Source organism: Xyrauchen texanus, chromosome 8, assembly GCF_025860055.1.
Source record: "Xyrauchen texanus isolate HMW12.3.18 chromosome 8, RBS_HiC_50CHRs, whole genome shotgun sequence".
NCBI classification, from domain to species: Eukaryota; Metazoa; Chordata; class Actinopteri; order Cypriniformes; family Catostomidae; genus Xyrauchen; species Xyrauchen texanus.
In genome coordinates, this window is record NC_068283.1 from 49,084,991 (window position 1) to 49,103,964 (window position 18,974).

At 44.6% G+C, this 18,974-nt stretch overlaps 1 protein-coding gene across 1 annotated transcript; it reads right to left on the reverse strand.

The window, feature by feature from the left end:
• Positions 1-15,892: 15,892 nt before the first annotated feature.
• Positions 15,893-17,399, reverse strand: LOC127648211 (uncharacterized). Its single transcript, XM_052132793.1, has 5 exons — positions 17,255-17,399; positions 16,994-17,163; positions 16,644-16,898; positions 16,224-16,547; positions 15,893-16,129 (listed from the first exon to the last, which is right to left on the reverse strand). Exons 1-5 carry the CDS (start codon positions 17,397-17,399, stop codon positions 15,893-15,895), a joined length of 1,131 nt encoding a protein of 376 aa, XP_051988753.1.
• Positions 17,400-18,974: the final 1,575 nt, after the last annotated feature.

Sequence of the window (18,974 nt, forward strand, 5' to 3'; positions counted from 1 at the left end):
CAGAGCCTTCTAGGGCCCCGCCTCTAGAACCTCCTTCGGCTCCGCCTCCTGAGCCTCCCTCAGCTCCGTCTCCCGAGCCTTCTACGCCATCGCCTCCCCCGGCTCCACCTCCCGAGCCTCCCTCGGCTCCGTCTCCCGAGCCTCCCACGGCGTCGCCTCCCAAGCTTTCTACGGCTCCGCCCACAGGGTACACCATGGCTCTGCCTGCCTCTGCTCCGCCCCCAGGGTCTCCTGCGGCCCTGCCTATGCCTCCTGCGGCGCCGCCACCCAAGTCTTCGACTGCCCCGCCTCAGAGGTCCTCCTTGGCTCCGCCTCACGCGGCTCCGCCAGCTCCCCCAGTGGCCACACCTCCTAGGTTCCCCGAACCAGCCCTTGCCCGGTGGTCATCTCCCAGGTCCCCTGAACCGGCCATTGGCCCACAACCACCTCCCAGGCCACCGAAGCCGGCTACTATTCTGTGGCCTCCTCCCAGGCCTCCTGACCCGGTCCCTGTCTTGTGGCCTCCTCCCAGGGCTTCTGACCCTGTTCCCGTCCTGTGGCCTCCACCCAGGCCTCCTGCCCCTGTTCCCGTCCTGAGTCCTCTCTCCTGGCCCCTGACCCTGGTCCCCTGACACACCCCCATAGACTACCTGCCTGCCCTCTCGGCCCCCATGTTCTGCCTGTCTTGCCCTCTGTGCCCCCCGGACTTCCTGCCTGCCCAGTGTACCCCCCCGGTCTACCTGTCTACCCTCTCCACCTCCCTGGACTGCCTAATGGCCCCCGTGGACTGTCGCAGTGCCCCTTGTACCCCCGTGAACTGTCTCTGTGTGTTTGCCCCTGGTGCCCTCATTTTGTTTTTTCTTTGTGGGTCTTTTTGTCTTTTGTTTCGTTGTTTTGGATCGTCTGGAATCCGATCTTTAAAGGGGGGGCTCTGTAATGATTACCCTGTCTTGTCTTCGTGCTTTTATTTTGAAGTTCAGTTTAGTCCTTGTTTCACTTGTGTTCATTTGTGTTCCCTTATTTAACTCCTTAGTCCACCCTGTCTTGTTTCTCTGTTGCCCTTTTGTTTACCATTTGTTGTCACTTTTGCATTTCTCAGTTTTCACTTTAGTCCCTTATGTAATTCCATAGTCTCTTTGTTAGCGTTCGTGTTTTCCTCTGTTCATTGTTTTCACCTGCCCTTGTTAATTTGCCTTTGGTTTCTGTTAATCACATTGTTATCTTGTTTGAGTTCTGTTCTTTCATTGGTCCCTTTTTTCCCTGTCTGTGTATTTATACCCCGTGTCTTTGTTCAGTCTTTGTCAATCGTTGTTTGATGTTGTCCTGGCGCGTGCTTCTCTCCCTAGTGCCCTGTTTGTGTCCACCTCGGTCAGCTTATTCTGTTTATGTTTCTTTTCCCCATCGTGGGTTGTTCATTTGGTGTTTTGGTTCAATAAAATTCAAAACTGCGTTTGGATCCGAATCTCCTCGTCTGCCTCATTAATCATTCATAACAAAGAGTCACACCTCTTCACTCTATGAAAACATACACCTTCTACATTTCAACAAACATCACAAATATACAACATCCTTGCTTCCCAAAACCCAACAATCTCATTACCTACAGATGAATGGAATAAGGAACTCAATTCTCAATATACTAATCAAGACCTCAGATCATTTTTAATGTCACGTATGACCCGTATGGGTTTTATTAACACTAATACATGATCACACTGTCACAATACAATAGAGGACTATACACACTCCCTCTGGACCTGTTCATATATCCAGACAGAGATCCGAATCCTCAGCATCCCTCTGCCCCCCTCCACACTCCTGCTGGGACACTTCTCACACATACATGCCACAAAAGAAATGAAAACATTTATTTCCATATCCTCCACACTAGCTAATAATGAACTAAAATATCCATAACTCACAGAAACATCAACTCTAGAGAAATGAACTACTACATTTAGAAATAAAACAGTTACTTATGAGAAATCATGGGGCCGTCTTCTGAAGTTCCTTGACAGCTGATTCACAAGCTTTATAAATGAGCTTATTTATACATCCTGGCCTTACAACATACAATGTCCAGTGCACACAATATTATAGGGATAAAATAGGTGTTTAGTGATCTATATGTGTTTGTGTGGTTGTTTACTAAAACCCAGGACCCAAGTTCACCCAATTCAATTTCTCACTGAGGGCTGGACACTATTGACACTCAAACAGTAGTAGATTGAAGTACAAAATATTTTATTACCATAAAATCAGGATAATCTAATTATTAAAACAATTTATCAAAAAAAAAGACAGTCTTTAGCACAGCCTGGTATGACGTCCTTATGGTCGACTAATAAATGTCCTGGGTTGGTCCCACTGCACGTAGGTCTCCACAGATCCAGACAGTAGTTGACTGGAAGGAAAATAGAAACAACTACCAGTATCTCCATTCCAATGCAAGTAAAAGCTACAATTAGCCAGCTACCACTCTCACTTGTGCACACAAATACCCACACCAACCAATACACACTACAACCCAAATAAATCACACCACTGCAAGGGAAAACCAAGAGCTATGGCTGGTATACTGGCAATTAGTTCTTAACCTCTATTAATTATGAATTAGATGAATTAGATGCAAAAATAATCACAACAATATTCCTCCGACGATCTTCAAACATCAGTTATTAGGATTGTACTCACAATATGACCGGGTAGCAATTCCCACTACCCAGTCTAGTCAATTTCCCGCGTTGTAAAAACTCTGCGTCGCCGTGCGCCATTTCACCAACCGCGGACTCACTCGTCTCTGCACAGCACTCGCTGAATCGCTCGTCTCCAAACAGCTGTACAACCGTGATTACTCCGCTCGCCGTCTGCTGCACTCGACTCCAACTGCACGCTGACTCACTCGTCTCCCACAGCTGTGCCGTGATTGCTCTGTGTCACCGTCTTCACAACACTTAACTCACTCGTTTCCGCTCAGCCGTACAAGGTTCGGTTATCACTGCTCCGTGTTCCTTCTCAAACGCCAGCACCTGCGCGCACAAAACACTCGACAGGACGTCGACTTCCACGTAAGTGACGCAGTCACAAACGACCCACCCCTCAGTCTCTCAAGCGTGGTTTTAAAGGGCAACAGTCTCCACCCTTTCCCTAACCAGCCTATGACACTAGGTCACGGATTAGTCTGTCAACAGATGCGTTATGAAAAACGAGCATAGCAATACAAACACTTAATCAAGAAACCAACATATAACATTAAAATGTATATAAAAAATGCATTCATCTTAATACTTGACTCCCATCACATCCCCCCACACTAAAACATCAGCAGTCCCTGCGATTACTTCAAACCCTTCATCTATACCGCAAAGGACGTTGCCCTAAATTAGGACGTACAGAACATCTAACTTGGTTCTCTTCATTCACCTGATTAGGCTCTAAAGCAACCCGCATGCTATAAGGCATGGGATCCAACTGTCGCCTAGTCTCTTCAGGCACTATAGGTTGCGGATGTCTTAATTCAGGGGCAGAGCACAGCTTAAGGGCATTTCGATGCAAACTTCTCTCTTTTCCCCCTTGTTCTGGTCTCACCCAATACACCAGTCCAGTATTTCCCAAAGTCCCTAGTACAACATAAGGCGTAGGGTCCCACCAACTGCACAACTTCCCACGTCCTTGCCTACATAAGGGAAGCCGATCCAAATTGAGTGAAAAGTCCCAAAATGTCATTTTCTAGGTGGTCAATAGCCAGTTGCGATATGGGAACGTGTCCGAGGGTCCCTGTACCCTGCGCGCCAGCCTCAGGAAATTTTTCGGTGCCCCGGGGCGGGCGCCCGATCGTTCGGGGGGTCCGACGGGGAAGGCCTGTGACGTGGGGGACCGCCTCGGGCGCAGCGGACCCCCGCCACGGGCGTTTAAAGGAAGACCCCCGAATATAGCCTCTCCAGTGCAGTTCAGCCTTTACCCACGTGAGGGCGGCCTCACGTCCCACCTCTGGCTCGAATGAATGGGCGCCTTCCCCATTCATATCGATGGCAATCGGGCCTCTCGGGCAGGGCTCTCCCTCGTTCCATTTGTTGCAATGTGTTCTATTAATGGGGAGTGGGACGGGATGCCCCTGAAGACCACCACGGACCCCTGTGCCACCCTGGGGGCGGGGCTGTCCACGGACCCATTATCATCCCCTGACCCACTATTTTACCCAAACTGACCAGTGAGACCCCTGACCACCGTGGGGGCGGGGCTGTCCACGGACCCATTATCCTCCCCTGACCCACTATTTTTCCAAAAGTGACCAGTGAGACCCCCTGACCACCCTGGGGGCGGGGCTGTCCACGGACCCATTATCATCCCCTGACCCACTATTTTTCCAAAAGTGACCAGTGAGACCCCCTGACCACCCTGGGGGGCGGGCTGTCCACAGACCCATTATCATCCCCTGACCCACTATTTTTCCAAAAGTGACCAATGAGACCCCCAGACCACCCGGGGGGCGGGGCTGTCCACGGACCCATTATCATCCCCCTGACCCACTATTTTTCCAAAAGTGACCAATGAGACCCCCAGACCACCCGGGGGGGGCTGTCCACGGACCCATTATCATCCCCCTGACCCACTATTTTTCCAAAAGTGACCAATGAGACCCCCAGACCACCCGGGGCGGGCTGTCCACGGACCCATTATCATCCCCCTGACCCACTATTTTTCCCAAATTGACCAGGGAGACCCCTTGACCACCCTGAGAGGGCGGGGCTGTCCACGGACCCGCTATATGCCCACTAACCATCTATTTTGCACACAAACTGAGTCAACCAACAGACTAACTATCCATTAGCAATTAATTGTATAGCTGTATGTCCACCAACACACTAACTGTCCATTCATTTGACTGTAAGTGGGACCACCCACGTACAATTTATTCAACAGGCTATCTGCACATTAGCAATTGATTGTATAGCTGTATGTCCACCAACACACTAACTGTCCATTCATTTGACTGTAAGTGGGACCACCCACGTACAATTTATTCAACAGGCTATCTGCACATTAGCAATTGATTGTATAGCTGTATGTCCACCAACACACTAACTGTCCATTCATTTGACTGTAAGTGGGACCACCCACGTACAATTTATTCAACAGGCTATCTGCCAATTAGCAATTGATTGTATAGCTGTATGTCCACCAACACACTAACTGTCCATTCATTTGACTGTAAGTGGGACCACCCACGTACAATTTATTCAACAGGCTATCTGCACATTAGCAATTGATTGTATAGCTGTATGTCCACCAACACACTAACTGTCCATTCATTTGACTGTAAGTGGGACCACCCACGTACAATTTATTCAACAGGCTATCTGCACATTAGCAATTGATTGTATAGCTGTATGTCCACCAACACACTAACTGTCCATTCATTTGACTGTAAGTGGGACCACCCACGTACAATTTATTCAACAGGCTATCTGCCAATTAGCAATTGATTGTATAGCTGTATGTCCACCAACACACTAACTGTCCATTCATTTGACTGTAAGTGGGACCACCCACGTACAATTTATTCAACAGGCTATCTGCACATTAGCAATTGATTGTATAGCTGTATGTCCACCAACACACTAACTGTCCATTCATTTGACTGTAAGTGGGACCACCCACGTACAATTTATTCAACAGGCTATCTGCACATTAGCAATTAATTGTATAGCTGTATGTCCACCAACACACTAACTGTCCATTCATTTGACTGTAAGTGGGACCACCCACGTACAATTTATTCAACAGGCTATCTGCACATTAGCAATTGATTGTATAGCTGTATGTCCACCAACAGACTAACTGCCCATTCATTTGACTGTAAGTGGGACTACCCACGTACAATTTATTCAACAGGCTATCTGCCAATTAGCAATTGATTGTATAGCTGTATGTCCACCAACACACTAACTGTCCATTCATTTGACTGTAAGTGGGACCACCCACGTACAATTTATTCAACAGGCTATCTGCACATTAGCAATTGATTGTATAGCTGTATGTCCACCAACACACTAACTGTCCATTCATTTGACTGTAAGTGGGACCACCCACGTACAATTTATTCAACAGGCTATCTGCACATTAGCAATTGATTGTATAGCTGTATGTCCACCAACACACTAACTGTCCATTCATTTGACTGTAAGTGGGACCACCCACGTACAATTTATTCAACAGGCTATCTGCACATTAGCAATTGATTGTATAGCTGTATGTCCACCAACACACTAACTGTCCATTCATTTGACTGTAAGTGGGACCACCCACGTACAATTTATTCAACAGGCTATCTGCACATTAGCAATTGATTGTATAGCTGTATGTCCACCAACAGACTAACTGCCCATTCATTTGACTGTAAGTGGGACCACCCACGAACAATTTATTCAACAGGCTATCTGCCAATTAGCAATTGATTGTATAGATATCTGTCCCCCAATAGACCACTGCCCATTCATTTGACTGTATATGGGACTACACACATGCAATTTATTTGCATTGGATGAAATCATTGAATTTGATCCAGAAGTTATAAAAATGCAGTACACCAAGTGATGATTTTGGGTCCATTAAACTGATTGGAAGTGGGTAGTCCCACTTCCAATCAAAGTAATGGGCTAAAAGGAAAGACAGACAGACAGACAGATAGACAGATAGACAAACATCCTACAGATAGAAACATACATACATAGACATATATTGGACATATTGAGAACTGCACTGTGCAAAAGTGCTAAAAAGTGGAATTCTTAGCAAAGAATCACAGACAGGGATTGCTGAGATCCCACATACAATTTGTCCCATTAAATTGATTGTAATTGGGACCCACATTAAATTTTTGGGATGTGTATCTCCGCTCTAGACAGACTTGGGAAGCTGAAACTTGTATTTCTGTTCATCTCCAAGCCTCCTCTTTCTATGGTATACATTTCATTAAGATCGGAGGATGTCGAAAATGTAGTGTGTACCCCTTTAAGGATTTGTGCGCGCAAATTTCGACTTCCTCAGATTTTCTTGAAACTCACAAGATAGAAAGAGGAGGCTTGGAGAAGCACAGAAAAAGAGGTTTGAGCACAAAAAGTCTGTCCAGAGCTGAGATCTGGACATCCCACATGCAATTTATTTGCATTGTCTGAAATCATCACTTTTTGGACATGGTTTTTTTAACTTCTGGATCAGATTTATGACTTAAAATCACATTTAGGTGACTGTAGGACTCCCTCCTGAACAACATAAGCCCTTCAAAACATAAAAATTCCACTGACCACGAAACCTTCATTTCTGTGAATGGGTCAAATTGGAGTTGGGATATGCAGATCTCAGCTCTGGAGAGACTTGGGAAGCTGAAACTTGTATTTCTGATCATCTCCAAGCCTCCTCTTTCTATGGTATAAATTTCATTAAGATCGGAGGATGTCGAAAATTTCGTGCGTACCCCTTTAAGGATTTGTGCGCGCAAATTTCGACTTCCTCAGATTTTCTTGAAACTCACAAGATAGGAAGAGGAGGCTTGTAGAAGCACAGAAACACAAGTTTGAGCTTCCTAAGTCAATCCAGAGCTGAGATCTGGACATCCCACATGCAATTTATTTGCATTGTCTGAAATCATCACTTATTGGACATGGTTTTTTTTAACTCCTGGATCAAATTTTTGACTTAAAATCACATTTAGGTGACTGTAGGACTCCCCCTGAACAACATAAGCCCTTCAAAACATCTAAATTCCACTGACCACGAAACCTTCATTTCTGTGAATGGGTCAAATTGGAGTTGGGATATGCAGATCTCAGCTCTGGAGAGACTTGGGAAGCTGAAACTTGTATTTCTGATCATCTCCAAGCCTAATCTTTCTATGGTATAAATTTCATTAAGATCGGAGGATGTCGAAAATTTCGATGCATGCCCTTTAAGGATTTGTGCGCGCAAATTTCGACTTCCTCAGATTTTCTTGAAACTCACAAGATAGGAAGAGGAGGCTTGGAGAAGCACAGAAACACAAGTTTGAGCTTCCTAAGTCAATCCAGAGCTGAGATCTGGACATCCCACATGCAATTTATTTGCATTGTCTGAAATCATCACTTTTTGGACATGGTTTTTTTAACTCCTGGATCACATTTTTGACTTAAAATCACATTTAGGTCACTGTAGACTCCCCCTGAACATCATAAGCCCTTCAAAACATCAAAATTCCACTGACCATGAAACCTTCATTTCTGTGAATGGGTAAAATTGGAGTTGGGATATGCAGATCTCAGCTCTGGAGAGACTTGGGAAGCTGAAACTTGTATTTCTGTTCTTCTCCAAGCCTCCTCTGTCTATGGTATGAATTTCATTAAGATCGGAGGATGTCGAAAATTTAGTGTGTACACCTTTAAGGATTTGGAAGTTCAAATTTCGACGTCCTCAGATTTTCTTGAAACTCACAAGATAGAAAGAGGAGGCTGAGATTAGGACAGAAACACAAGTTTCAGCTTCCTAAGTCTGTCCAGAGCTGAGATCTGGACATCCCACATGCCATTTATTTGCATTGTCTGAAATCATCACTTTTTGGACATGGTTTTTTTAAGTCCTGGATCAAATTTTTGACTTAAAATCACATTTAGGTGACTGTAGGACTCCCCCTGAACATCATAAGCCCTTCAAAACATCAAAATTCCACTGACCACGAAACCTTCATTTCTGTGAATGGGTCAAATTGGAGATGGGATATGCAGATCTCAGCTCTGGAGAGACTTGGGAAGCTGAAACTTGTATTTCTGTTCTTCTCCAAGCCTCCTCTATCTATGGTATGAATTTCATTAAGATCGGAGGATGTCGAAAATTTAGTGTGTACCCCTTTAAGGATTTGTGCGCGCAAATTTCGACTTCCTCAGATTTTCTTGAAACTCACAAGATAGAAAGAGGAGGCTTGGAGAAGCACAGAAACACAAGTTTGAGCTTCCTAAGTCAATCCAGAGCTGAGATCTGGACATCCCTAATGCAATTTATTTGCATTGTCTGAAATCATCACTTTTTGGACATGGTTTTTTTAACTCCTGGATCAAATTTATGACTTAAAATCACATTTAGGTGACTGTAGGACTCCCCCTGAACATCATAAGCCCTTCAAAACATCAAAATTCCACTGACCACGAAACCTTCATTTCTGTGAATGGGTCAAATTGGAGATGGGATATGCAGATCTCAGCTCTGGAGAGACTTGGGAAGCTGAAACTTGTATTTCTGTTCTTCTCCAAGCCTACTCTTTCTATGGTATCAATTTCATTAAGATCGGAGGATGTCGAAAATTTCGTGCATATACCTTTAAGGATTTGTGCAGCAAATTTCGACTTCCTCAGATTTTCTTGAAACTCACAAGATAGGAAGAGGAGGCTTGGAGAAGCACAGAAACACAAGTTTGAGCTTCCTAAGTCTGTCCAGAGCTGAGATCTGGACATCCCACATGCAATTTATTTGCATTGTCTGAAATCATCACTTTTTGGACATGGTTTTTTAACTCCTGGATCACATTTTTGACTTAAAATCACATTTAGGTGACTGTAGGACTCCCCTGAACATCATAAGCCCTTCAAAACATAAAAATTCCACTGACCAAGAAACCTTCATTTCTGTGAATGGGTCAAATTGGAGTTGGGATATGCATATCTCAGCTCTGGAGAGACTTGGGAAGCTGAAACTTGTATTTTGTTGTTCTCCAAGCCTCCTCTATCTATGGCATGAATTTCATTAAGATTGGAGGATGTCGAAAAATTCGTGCATACACCTTTAAGGATTTGGAAGTTCAAATTTCGACGTCCTCAGATTTTCTTGAAACTCACAAGATAGAAAGAGGAGGCTGAGATTAGGACAGAAACACAAGTTTCAGCTTCCTAAGTCTGTCCAGAGCTGAGATCTGGACATCCCACATGCAATTTATTTATGCTTGTCTGAAATCATCACTTTTGGACATGGTTTTTTTAACTCCTGGATCAAATTTATGACTTAAAATCACATTTAGGTGACTGTAGGACTCCCCCTGAACATCATAAGCCCTTCAAAACATCAAAATTCCACTGACCACGAAACCTTCATTTCTGTGAATGGGTCAAATTGGAGATGGGATATGCAGATCTCAGCTCTGGAGAGACTTGGGAAGCTGAAACTTGTATTTCTGTTCTTCTCCAAGCCTACTCTTTCTATGGTATCAATTTCATTAAGATCGGAGGATGTCGAAAATTTCGTGCATATACCTTTAAGGATTTGTGCGCGCAAATTTCGACTTCCTCAGATTTTCTTGAAACTCACAAGATAGGAAGAGGAGGCTTGGAGAAGCACAGAAACACAAGTTTGAGCTTCCTAAGTCTGTCCAGAGCTGAGATCTGGACATCCCACATGCAATTTATTTGCATTGTCTGAAATCATCACTTTTTGGACATGGTTTTTTTAACTCCTGGATCACATTTTTGACTTAAAATCACATTTAGGTGACTGTAGGACTCCCCCTGAACATCATAAGCCCTTCAAAACATAAAAATTCCACTGACCAAGAAACCTTCATTTCTGTGAATGGGTCAAATTGGAGTTGGGATATGCATATCTCAGCTCTGGAGAGACTTGGGAAGCTGAAACTTGTATTTTTGTTGTTCTCCAAGCCTCCTCTATCTATGGCATGAATTTCATTAAGATTGGAGGATGTCGAAAAATTCGTGCATACACCTTTAAGGATTTGGAAGTTCAAATTTCGACGTCCTCAGATTTTCTTGAAACTCACAAGATAGAAAGAGGAGGCTGAGATTAGGACAGAAACACAAGTTTCAGCTTCCTAAGTCTGTCCAGAGCTGAGATCTGGACATCCCACATGCCATTTATTTGCATTGTCTGAAATCATCACTTTTTGGACATGGTTTTTTTAACTCCTGGATCAAATTTTTGACTTAAAATCACATTTAGGTGACTGTAGGACTGCCCCTGAACATCATAAGCCCTTCAAAACATAAAAATTCCACTGACCATGAAACCTTTATTTCTGCGAATGGGACAAATTGTACGTGGGATGTCCAGATCTCAGCTCTAGACAGATTTAGGAAGCTGAATTCTCTGTTTATGTTCCTCTCCAAGCCTCCTCTTTCTTTGTTATAAATTTCAAGAAGATTGAGGAAGTCAAATTTATGCTAAAAAACTCAAAGGGGTACCCCTTTGAGTTTTTTTGCGCGAAATTTTCGACTTCCTCCGATCTTCTTGAAACTCTCAACATAGATAGAGGAGGCTGAGATTAGGACAGAAACACAAGTTTCAGGCTCCTAAGTCAATCCAGAGCTGAGATCTGGACATCCCACGTACAATTTGTCCCATTATGAGAAATAAAGGTTTCGTGGTCAGTGATATTTTTTTGTTTTGAAGTTCTCAGGTTGATCAGGGGGCTTCACTGAGTCACCTAAATGTGATTATTCGTAATTAATGTTATCCTGGAGTTATAAAAATGCAGTACACCAAGTGACGATTTCAGCCAATGCAAATAAATGGCATTTGGGTAGACCCACTTCCAATCAAAGTAATGGGCTAAAAGGATAGACAGACAGACAGATAGACAGACAGACACAAAACATCCTACAAATAGATACATACATAGACATATATTGGAAATATTGAGAACTGCACTGTGCAAAAGTGCTAAAAAGTGGATTTCTTAGCACAGAATCACAGATGGGGATTGCTGAGATTCGGGGTCTACCCACTTGCCATTTATTTGCATTGGCTGAAATCATCACTTGTTGGACTTCATTTAATTAACTCCAGTATAAAATCTATGACTTAAAAATGCATTTATATGACTCAGTGAAGCCCCCTGATCAACCTGAGCCCTTCAAAACAAAAAAATGTCACTGACCACGAAACCTTTATTTCTGCGAATGGGACAAATTGTACGTGGGATGTCCAGATCTCAGCTCTAGACAGATTTAGGGAGCTGATTACTCCGTTTATGTTCCTCTCCAAGCCTCCTCTTTCTTTGGTACAAATTTCAAGAAGATCGGAGGATGTCGATAATTTTGCGCAAAAAAACTCAAAGGGGTACCCCTTTGAGTTTTTTTGCGCGAAATTTTCGACTTCCTCCGATCTTCTTGAAACTCTCAACATAGATAGAGGAGGCTGAGATTAGGACAGAAACACAAGTTTCAGCTTCCTAAGTCAATCCAGAGCTGAGATCTGGACATCCCACGTACAATTAGTCCCATTCGGAGAAATAAAGGTTTCGTGGTCAGAGGAATTTTGATGTTTTGAAGGGCTTATGTTGTTCAGGGGGAGTCCAACAGTCACCTAAATGTGATTTTAAGTCAAAAATTTGATCCAGGAGTTAAAAAAACCATGTCCAAAAAGTGATGATTTCAGACAATGCAAATAAATGGCAAGTGGGTAGACCCACTTCCAATCAAAGTAATACAATTTGTCCCATTAAATTGATTGGAAGTGGGTAGTCCCACTTCCAATCAAAGTAATACAATTTGTCCCATTAAATTGATTGGAAGTGGGTAGTCCCACTTCCAATCAAAGTAATACAATTTGTCCCATTAAATTGATTGGAAGTGGGTAGTCCCACTTCCAATCAAAGTAATACAATTTGTCCCATAAAATTGATTGGAAGTGGGTAGTCCCACTTCCAATCAAAGTAATACAATTTGTCCCATTAAATTGATTGGAAGTGGGTAGTCCCACTTCCAATCAAAGTAATACAATTTGTCCCATTAAATTGATTGGAAGTGGGTAGTCCCACTTCCAATCAGTGTAATACAATTTGTCCCATTAAATTGATTGGAAGTGGGTAGTCCCACTTCCAATCAGTGTAATACAATTTGTCCCATTAAATTGATTGGAAGTGGGTAGTCCCACTTCCAATCAAAGTAATACAATTTGTCCCATTAAATTGATTGGAAGTGGGTAGTCCCACTTCCAATCAAAGTAATACAATTTGTCCCATTAAATTGATTGGAAGTGGGTAGTCCCACTTCCAATCAAAGTAATACAATTTGTCCCATTAAATTGATTGGAAGTGGGTAGTCCCACTTCCAATCAAAGTAATGGGCTAAAAGGATAGAAAGACAGACAGACAGATTGATAGACAAACATCCTACAGATAGATGCATTCATACATAGACATATATTAGACATATTGAGAACTGCACTGTGCAAAAGTGCTAAAAAGTGGATTTCTTAGCACAGAATCACAGATGGGATTGCTGAGATCCGAAGTCTACCCACTTGCCATTTATTTGCATTGGCTGAAATCATCACTTGTTGGACTTAATTTTAATAACTCCAGTATCAATTTTTTCACTTAAAATCACATTTAGGTGACTCAGTGAAGCCCCCTGATCAACCTGAGCCCTTCAAAACAAAAAACTGTCACTGACCACGAAACCTTTATTTCTGCGAATGGGACAAATTGTCGTGGATGTCAGATCTCAGCTCTAGACAGATTTAGGAAGCTGAATTCTCTGTTTATGTTCCTCTCCAAGCCTCCTCTTTCTTTGGTATAAATTTCAAGAAGATCAGAGGAAGTCGATAATTTTGCGCAAAAAAACTCAAAGGGGTACCCCTTTGAGTTTTTTTGCGCAAAATTTTCGACTTCCTCCGATCTTCTTGAAACTCTCAACATAGATAGAGGAGGCTGAGATTAGGACAGAGACACAAGTTTCAGCTTGCTAAGTCAATCCAGAGCTGAGATCTGGACATCCCACCTACAATTTGTCCCATTCGGAGAAATAAAGGTTTCGTGGTCAGTGACATTTTTTTATTTTGAAGGGCTCAGGTTGATCAGGGGGCTTCACTGAGTCACCTAAATGTGATTATACAACATGAAAGTTATCCTGGAGTTATAAAAACACAGTACACCAAGTGACGATTTCAGCCAATGCAAATAAATGGCATTTGGGTAGACCCACTTCCAATCAAAGTAATACAATTTGTCCCATTAAATTGATTGGAAGTGGGTAGTCCCACTTCCAATCAAAGTAATGGGCTAAAAGGATAGACAGACAGAGAGACAGATTGATAGACAATCATTCTACAGATAGATGCATTCATACATAGACATATATTAGACATATTGAGAACTGCACTGTGCAAAAGTGCTAAAAAGTGGAATTCTTAGCCCAGAATCACAGACAGGGATTGCTGAGATCCCACATGCAATTTGTCCCATTTAATCGATTGGAAGTGGGACTGCCCACATGCAATGTATATGCATTGGCAAATGATGCTTTCCTTTCAGCACCACTTAGAGGCTGTCTCCCCCTCAGGCAGCACCATGGGCCCTTTTTATGTTCCTGGTGGGATAGTGAGAGGAAGCTGGGCTCGTTGTAAAGGTCTCAGGCAGCCCTTTCGAACGAGGTCAGTCCCGAGGTCGTAGCCTGAGAGCTGAGATCTGGACATCCCATGTACAATTTGCCCCATTCGCAGAAATGAAGGTTTCGTGGACAGTTGAAATTTTATGTTTTGAAGGGTGCACTATGTTCATGGGGAGTCCTACAGTCACCTAAATGTGATTAAATGACATAAAATGGACCCTGGAGTTATTAAAATGCAGTCCACCAAGTGATGATTTCAGCCAATGCAAATAAATGGCAAGTGGGTAGACCCACTTCCAATCAACTGAATGGGTCAACAATCGTCACTTGGTGGACTTCATTTTTATAACTCCAGGATCATTTTATAACTCCAGGATCACATTTTTGACTTAAAATCACATTTAGGTGACTCTGTGAAGCCATTTGTTTATGTGGAATTACACATATTTTAATTGTTTCTGACACAAGGGGCGGGGATTATCTCTAACGATCTCCTCGCTGTTCTTAACCGAATGAAAAGTATTGAAGTGCTGCCTCAAATGGGACAGCTTCTTGGGGCAGAGGCAGCACTGATCCATGTTCTATAAAACAATAGAAAAGGAAAAACGTCCTTTGCGTACCCTTCATTACTGGCAAACACACTTTTTGTTATAAGTTCCTATGTTTTTTTAAATACACTGAAACTCTAAACATGTGGAATAAACACACAATAGGAAAGCTACTTACATGTGGGAGATAAGTCTGCGTCGAATGTCAAACTTAAAATGTCACAAAAAATGTATTCGTTTGACTTAAGAGCCTGATTTATCCAATGTGCCAAAATCACTTATTCCTAACATATAGAATAATATGCAATTTGCACCAGCCCAGTTCTAATGTGTTAACAGTGTTTCAACCATGTAAACAAATGATTTTTTGTAGTTATTGATTTTTTTTTAAACAGAATAAAACATTTTTTATCAAAGTCATTTTAAGTCATATTTACCATTTTAAACACTTACATACAATTTGCCCAAGTCACAAAGACAAAGGTTTTGTGGTCAGTGGGATTTGTATGTTTTGAAGGGTGCACTTTATCACATTTAGGTGACTCGGTGAACAAGATGAGACATATCCAAGGTAAAGAAGAACTCACATTTATTGAACATCATTAAACATATACAAAGAACAGAAAAAACTTGTATTCAAACAGGTGTGAAACAACAACAATACAACAATGTGATAGGAACTATGTACAATAGAATACAAACATCATTAAACATTTACAAAGAACAGAAAAAACTTGTATTCAAACAGGTGTGAAACAACAACAATACAACAATGTGATGGGAACTATGTACAATAGAATACAAACATCATTAAACATTTACAAAGAACAGAAAAAACTTGTATTCAAACAGGTGTGAAACAACAATACAACAATGTGATAGGAACTATTTACAATCAAATTTGAATGGCAAAAAAAACAAGAACGCCGTTATTAAAAAAACGATGCGGCCCGACAGCATTGCAAAGGGTCCAAATTGCACCGGCGCATAAGTCCAAAAAGCTCACTTCCTGCAGAAACCGCTGCGGAGTTTAAGGACCGCCTTCACGCGCTCTCTGGCCTCACTGGCTTTCGCCAGCCCCTCTGGTGTGAAGGACTTTGATACTTTAGCTTTGAAAGGGGAGGACTTCTTTTTCAGCGGCGACAGAGTCACCATAGCCCTCTGCCGCATCCTTCGGGGGCTGGCCTGTATCTGGGTGGCGCTGGTGCCGGGTTCGGCTTGCTCCTCCATGTCAGAGTCCTGTGAAAGAAAAGAAAAGAGAGAAGAGAATCAGCAACGGTGCCGAGCCAAACAAAGTCCACTGATCCGAGTTCATCAGAAGAGGCCAACTCACCGTATGGGACTCCGCCTCGACGTCTTCTCCCTCTGAACTGGCGCTGCTTTCAGAGGACTGGGAGCGGGACGAGTCAGCTGGCGATTCCTCTTCTCGAGCACGCTTTCTGGGCTTGGCTGCCTTCCTCCCGGCGTGCTTGCGCTTGGGCTCCTGCTTGACCGGGGACAGCTCGGGCCCCTCCAGCGCCGCCTCGAACAGACGCCGGTGCTCCAAGGCCTGCCTGGGGTTCAGATTTATGGCGTAAAACCTGTCTGCGATTTTGGTGTCGTGGCACATGAACCGAGATATCTTGAGCCTGTCGTCGGCAGTGTGCGCGTTCCTCGCCTAGGGGAGAGAGAGCGAACAAGAGGTAAGCGGTTGAAGGCCAATGTAGAAAAGGGCAGGGAAAGGAGAAAGGAAAGGAGGACGAGGGAGGCTTACATGAGTGGCGATGGAGCTCCGGATGTCGGTGAAGGTCGGGCACCCTGGCAAGTTCATCTCCGCCCACGCCGCCTGGAAGTAACTGTTCAGATTTTTGCAGGGATTGGGCGTGGAGGTAAAGAAAAAGAACCTGGCGTCCGGCCCACCGACCAGCTCGTTCCTAATATTGAGGAAACGCTGGCACCACTCGTACTCCTCGGGCTCCAGGGACACCTGAGCAGGGCCGAACGCCTGATTTGTTTTATGCATGGTGACCTGCATAGACAGATAAAGAAACAAACACAGCAAGGTTAGAAGACAGGTGGGTGAAATGTGGTGCGCAGAGCTGCAAAAGAGAGGAAAACGCTCACGTTAATCAGGTAGGCGTTCTGCTGCTGGGACTTTTTGGCCCCTTCCACCTCTTCGATGAGCATATTTTGAAATACGCCACAGCGGTGGCCATAGATGCTGGATAGGTACGCGGTGAGGTGCCCGTAGAAACGGAACTGCGTCTTCTGGGCGTAGTTCTCCTCCAGATTAGCTGCGTGAAAGACAGAACACAGATTGCATAACAGGAAACACAAGGCAGACAGCAGTCTGTTTCCAAAGAACCGCAAGAAAAGTTAACTTACTCAGAATGTCGGGGATGGCCTTTCTGGCCTGAGTGCGGCACTTTAACAAAAACGATTTGGGGATCACCCGCTCCTCCTTCCTCTGCTTCACTGCAATTTGGTGCACAGCAACCTTTCTTTTGAGGGACCTCAAAACGGCACTCATTTCGCGACGCAGACCCACGATCATTTGCCTCGAAAGTCGGCAGGTCGACGGGGGTGTCTCCTTCACGTAGCTGATGAACTGGGCCACGCTCAGGACATAGTGTTTTATCGTGGTCTCCTTCATTTTGCATGCCCTGAGTCTGCTGATCCACCTACGGAGAGACAGAAAGACACACAAATGGCATTACTTGACGGCAATCGTGCACCGACATGGTATCGGATATTTTACTGGTTGCGTGGCTTACCCTCTAATCCTAGGGGTGTCGTTTAGAAAAAGCAAAGAGGAGAGGTTGGTGTGACCCACCGCCATGAAGGCGATGAAGTTCTTAATGCGGTATATTTTCCCCCCGACGTTCTCCTTCAGCTTTGGGTTTGGCTCAGGTCCCTCCTGGTGGCCCCTGTACTCCTCCAACAAAACATCTAGATGGACACAAAAGAAAGACAAGAGCGATAGCACGTTAGCACAATTCAAGAAAACTTATGAGGCGCGTTTGGGAAATGCGCTGCACTTACTCAGTGATGCCACATGATCTGGAAAGTGGGGGAGAATCTCCTCCTGTTGCTTTTCCTGACCGTAGGGCTGAGAACGCGATGTAGATGGCACCGAACTGGATGGCTGCGGAGAGGGCGGCTGCAGAGTGGGTGGCTGCGGGGAGAGCGGCTGCAGAGTGGGTGGCTGCGGGGAGGGTGGCTGAGGAGAGGGCGGCTGCAGAGTGGGTGGCTGCGGGGAGAGCGGCTGCAGAGTGGGTGGCTGCGGGGAGGGTGGCTGAGGAGAGGGCGGCTGCAGAGTGGGTGGCTGAGGAGAGGGCGGCTGCAGAGTGGGTGGCTGAGGAGAGGGCGGCTGCGGAGAGGGCGGCTGCGGAGAGGGCACCACCAGAGTGGGTGGTTTTGGAGTGGATGTCTGATAAGTGGATTCACAGGAAAGTGAAAAGGGGAGCGTATCTGGGTCCTCTGAGCTTTCGCTGTCCTCCTCTGGCCCGAGAGACTCGAGGAGCTTCTTGGTCACCCGGCTCACCTTGGCGAACGTCTTCGGCGTCAACCTCCTCTTGAGGATACGACAACGTCGGGTTACCTTCCTGAGAGCCTCTGTGAGGGTGTCAACCTGTTTGTTGAGGTCGTCGACTTGGGATCTCAGATTATCCTTCTCCTCCCTGCAGCTTTCCAGAGCACACATAGTCTCCTCCTCCTTCTCCTCCTCAAAGGGCACGGTGGCTTCTTCCAGCATGCCGATGACTTCGAACTCATCTTCCACCTCCTGCAGGTCCAAAGTCGAAATCATCGCCACCGCTGGATTAGACGCCCTCAGATTTGACAGCTCACTTATGATTTTTCTTCGTTTGCTAAACATGAAGGCCTCGTGCTGAGCTTTCCTTGTCAATTCGATGTGGAGCTTCAGGTGCCTGTCCAGCCGCGTTGTGTCTTTCCCGCATCCTGCAATGGGGCAACGTCCATGACGGACGTTGATCCTTCCTGACACCAATGCAAGCAGAAGCCTCCTTTCCTCTTTGTTGTGGATGCTGTGAAATAATCTCAAGTGCTGGCTTAGCTGAGATAAAGCACGGTTGCAAAGAGGGCA

Coding starts and splice junctions, on each gene's coding strand:
- LOC127648211 (XM_052132793.1), bottom strand. CDS start 17,399: ATGAGTGCCGTTTTGAGGTCCCTCAAAAGAAAGGTTGCTGTGCACCAA. Junction 16,548..16,643: donor GGAGCTCCATCGCCACTCAT/GTAAGCCTCCCT, acceptor TCTCTCCCCTAG/GCGAGGAACGCGCACACTGC. Junction 16,130..16,223: donor TCGAGGCGGAGTCCCATACG/GTGAGTTGGCCT, acceptor TTTCTTTCACAG/GACTCTGACATGGAGGAGCA.